This window comes from Castanea sativa, chromosome 1 (genome assembly GCF_040712315.1).
Source record: "Castanea sativa cultivar Marrone di Chiusa Pesio chromosome 1, ASM4071231v1".
Classification (NCBI taxonomy): domain Eukaryota; kingdom Viridiplantae; phylum Streptophyta; class Magnoliopsida; order Fagales; family Fagaceae; genus Castanea; species Castanea sativa.
The window spans coordinates 74,332,872-74,336,962 of record NC_134013.1 but is presented as its reverse complement, the minus strand read 5'-3'; the positions used below and the strand labels follow the sequence as shown (position 1 = coordinate 74,336,962).

Sequence of the window (4,091 nt, the reverse complement as noted above, 5' to 3'; positions counted from 1 at the left end):
TCCTCTTCAGGCTAAATTTGGGCCTCATGAACTGGTTCCTTGGGGATTTCTTCTTGGGTGACCATACAATCTAGTGGTTCAGGACCCTCCTACGTAGCGCATTCAGGCCCTGCGCATCTTCACAAATGGTAAATTACCCTTCCCCCGGGTTCTCGCACTACCACGCATTTCCAGGATCCTGAGAAGCTGGGCTCCCTCTTTTGTCTCTTTCTCTCCAAAAGGTCTCTTAGATCATGAGTACTACCCCCTTCTTCTTCTTCCAAGACAGGTGCTCTTGGGGTTCCTGGCATGGGACTCTCGTCATCTAGTTCCAATTCATCATAGAACATGGTCTCCACAAAGTTCACCTCCCTTTGGCTAAACGGATTATGATTGGCAGGGATCCTCACGGGTTACCCATTTAATCTTCCTTCAACACATTGGTGGTACGTGGAAGGGATAAGGCGGTGCTTGTGGAGCCATGGGTGCCCCAACAGTACATGGTAGGACACTTCTGAATTAATCACGTGGAATCTTGTTAGGGCCACTATTGGTCCTACCCTTAGAGCCAGCTGGACATATCCTTCTGTTGACTCCGCTGATCCCCTAAATCCCGTTATCTCCATAGGGACTCCTAGGATCCTTCTACCCGTGAGGCCCACAGCTTCCAAGGTGCTCAGGGCGATGAGGTTAAGCGATGCCCCTGTGTCCACTAATGCTCCTCTGACTTGGTCACCATTTATAGTGGCCATTAGGTAGAGGGGTCTGCGATGGTCTGGATGTTCAACCTCTATGTCTTCATCAGTGAAGGTTATTGTGTTGGTTGTTTCCAGGTGAGCTTGACTAGCATGGGACTCTACTGTGAAACATTCCATTCCTAAATCTACTGTTATGCTCATGAAGGACTCTGTGGCCACCCTTCTGGCTTCCGATCCAAATCCTAGCTGATTAAACAATGATATGAACTTGGGGTTTTTCTGGAGAATTCTGACCGTGCTTGGGTGGAAGGATCCTTCATACTCTTCTGCTTCCACTGGGTTCCCATGGATCACCACAGCCACCACCCCATTTCCTTTGTGATTGGGTAGAGGGTTCTTTTGCACCTCTAGTTTCTTTTGAGTGAGTTCTAGGGTTCCCTCCCTTAGTTTCTTGTGAAAAAGTCTATGGAGAGTCCAACAGTCTTTGGTGGAATGCTTGACATAATTATGAATTCTACAAAATAAGGGGTTCTTCCTCTCTTCTTCAGTTGGTGGCCTGGACATGATAAATGGCCTGACCACCCCATCTCCAATCCACTTATCCAAGACCTGGTCTAATTCTTCCATGGTACATGGGATTACCGGAGGTTCCTCAAATACTTTCCCGTCAGGCTTCTTCCTTTTTTCTCCCACTGATGCTGTCATGGCCTGAGGTACTAGCACCTTCTTTGTCCTCATAGTCTGCGCTGTTCTTCTAGTTCTCTGTAGTAAGTCGAAGAACTGAGTTATGCATAGATTTTCGGGATTGGGTCTGTAATCAAAAAGCATGTTGGATATACAGGTTTCCATGAGCTCCTTTTCTTCATGGTCTCCATAGCAATCTAAAATCACGTCTTTGAATCTCTTGATGAACTGGACAGGATCTTCCCCTGGCCTTTGCCATACCATTTGAAGGCTTTGGAAGGTGACCTTGTCTTCTCTTGGGTAATACTTCGCGCAGAACCTCTCCATCATTTCGTCCCAGGTTCTAATGGACCCAGGCTTCAGTGTGGTGTACCACATGCATGCTCTGTCTACTAAAGACTTAGCAAACTCCCATAGGCACAACTCTCGATCTCCTGCGTAGGGGCCCATAGTGTGTATAAACCTGCTCACATGTTCCATAGTGCTTCCACTCCTTCCATTAAAAGGATGGAACTTCGGAGGTTCATATCCTGTGGGATATGGCTTGCCGAGGAGCTCTGGCGGGAATGGGAGATCCCGAGAAAATTGCTTAGGAATCCTCGAGAGCTTTTCCCTTTCCTGCTCCAACAGGACACTAACATCTGCCAGCGTCAGGTACTGGGGGTTGGCTCCCCTTCCCACTGCTGACCCTCCTTCTGGCTAGGCTCTGTCCTAGTTGACCACAGGGGGAATATTATCCCTGATTTCCTGTGTTCTGCCCTCTTTAAGGAGGCAAATCTATTGCTGCAAATCCTTCAGCAATTCTGTCATTCGAGCCATGGGGTCTGGCTCCTGTCCTGCGTGCCTTTGTCTTGATACAACCTCCTGTTCTACCAAGGGCACCTCGTTCCTTTGCCTAGAGGCCACCTCGTTTTCTCCTACGGGTTCAGATGTTGCGGGTGGTACATTGATACCCTTGCTGTTCCTTGCTCTTGGAGCCATGCTTACGAAGGGATTGCTTTTTCCCTCTCCTTTTCCCAGTCCCCAGTGGAGTCGCCAAAATGTGAGAGTTAATTTTTTTGGATGGTGTCTAGGCCCAAGTTTAAGCAAGGACACCAAGCCCTCTCGTTGTAGTTTGAAGGGACTGGGCTTGGTTCACCGCAGCTAAATGGGCTATTTACAAAACCAAGTGATGCACAGGACAAGACTCCTGCAATACGTACACACTAGCAAGTGAGAATATGTATTGAGCAATAAGAAAACAGTAAGGAAGACAAGATTATAACAATAAAACGCAGAGTAATTGTTCGGGATCCTCAAATCGATAAGAATTAATCCATTAATTTTTCTTAATTATGAATTACAAATGCGATCACTAAGACATAATACAAGGTCCAAATAAGCTCAAAAATTACAGACTTAGATGACTATATAAGCCTCTAAGACTTGCAAAGTTTGAATCCTTTTGAATCCAAGTATGTACTGTAATGGCTGTTTCTGGGATACCGGGAGATATTCCCCTGTTTTCATTGAGTTTTACAGAGTTTACTCTCAATGATTCTATATGATTTCCTTACTACTAAAGGCCCCTTAACGTTGGCTGCTCTCCCCTTTTTATAGTGTCACATTAGGGTTTCGGGGTACCATTGATTCTTCCCCCTTAGCCTCCTGGGTACTAGAGCCCCCTTGTTCATCTCAACTCTTCTAACAACTGCTCCATTCCTTATTTTCCATAGCTTCCTTCTTTTGATTTTTTTTTTCTTTGAAAGTATCTTGCTAACTTTCTACTCTGAGACGCTTTTGCCTTTTAAGTCCCCTTTTTGTCTGTCTTCACTTTTCAGGCTCAACCCCTTTTAGCCGCCCCTTCCTTTTTGTCATTTTTCCCAGTAAGTGAATTCTTTTTCTGGGAAAACCGAAGGTTTTCCTAGCCATTTCCTTTCGTGGGTTTCTTATTCTGGGTTCTCGAGACACAAACTTCCTACCCCTGAGCTGTTGCTTTCCAAATCTTCAACCCTTGCGCTGTATTACTGGTCACTTCGAGAAGAAAGACCATCTGTTTCTTGTTCCTGGGACCTTCTGAACTGTCTTAATCCTCCTTTAGCCGTGCTGTACATCCAAAGGTCCCAAGTAATCCCCCCGGTGTCCTTCCCCAGCTCCTTTTCCTTCTCTGGTCTTGGCGCGATGAATTATTTTCTTTCCCCTTTCTGTTTTTTCCTATGGGCTCCTTGCTCCCTTTTGGGCCTCAGGTCCATCATCCCTCTTTCCTTTGTAGCCCCAATCTTTCTCTCCCTTTCCAATTTTTTTTATTTCCCACAGATTGGCCCAATGTACCACCTCCTTGTGCCATTTACCATGCTTTCTATATACATTTTAGACCTCAACAAATCCTAAGCGAGTGGCCGTTTAGCCAGAAATAGGCGTCTAAGGCTTAAAGTTAGGAATGGCAATCAGTCATGGAAAGCATCCCCTGAAATAAATCAAAGGTTAGGTACAGTAATTTGGAGATAAAGGTGATTAAAATTTAATTACTTAACATAGATTTTGATTTAGAATCATGAATAACTTGTTTAAAAGTAGCTCTTCCACCAGCTCTCAATCGTCCATCCCTAAGGGTAAGTTACGAAATTAGTCTGAAATACATACTAAAGCCATAGGCTTATACTAAAAACAAAATATAAATGCCATTTGGTTACAGGATTGGAAATTCCTAATACAAGATTATTAAAGGATTTTGTAAGAGGAAGTTATGTT

At 44.8% G+C, this 4,091-nt stretch overlaps 1 protein-coding gene across 1 annotated transcript; it reads right to left on the bottom strand.

The window, feature by feature from the left end:
• Positions 1 to 392: 392 nt before the first annotated feature.
• LOC142634236 (uncharacterized) lies at positions 393 to 2,342 on the bottom strand. Its single transcript, XM_075808534.1, has 2 exons — positions 2,223 to 2,342; positions 393 to 1,979 (listed from the first exon to the last, which is right to left on the bottom strand). The coding sequence occupies exons 1-2, from the start codon at positions 2,340 to 2,342 to the stop codon at positions 393 to 395; spliced, it is 1,707 nt and encodes a 568-aa protein (XP_075664649.1).
• Between the last annotated feature and the right edge of the window lie 1,749 nt (positions 2,343 to 4,091).

Bases quoted from the DNA above. Each gene is read 5' to 3' on its own strand.
- LOC142634236 (XM_075808534.1), bottom strand. From the start codon at position 2,342: ATGGCTCCAAGAGCAAGGAACAGCAAGGGTATCAATGTACCACCCGCA. The intron at 1,980-2,222 runs GTTGTATCAAGA...CTGTTGGAGCAG, and splicing joins TGCCCTTGGTAGAACAGGAG to GAAAGGGAAAAGCTCTCGAG.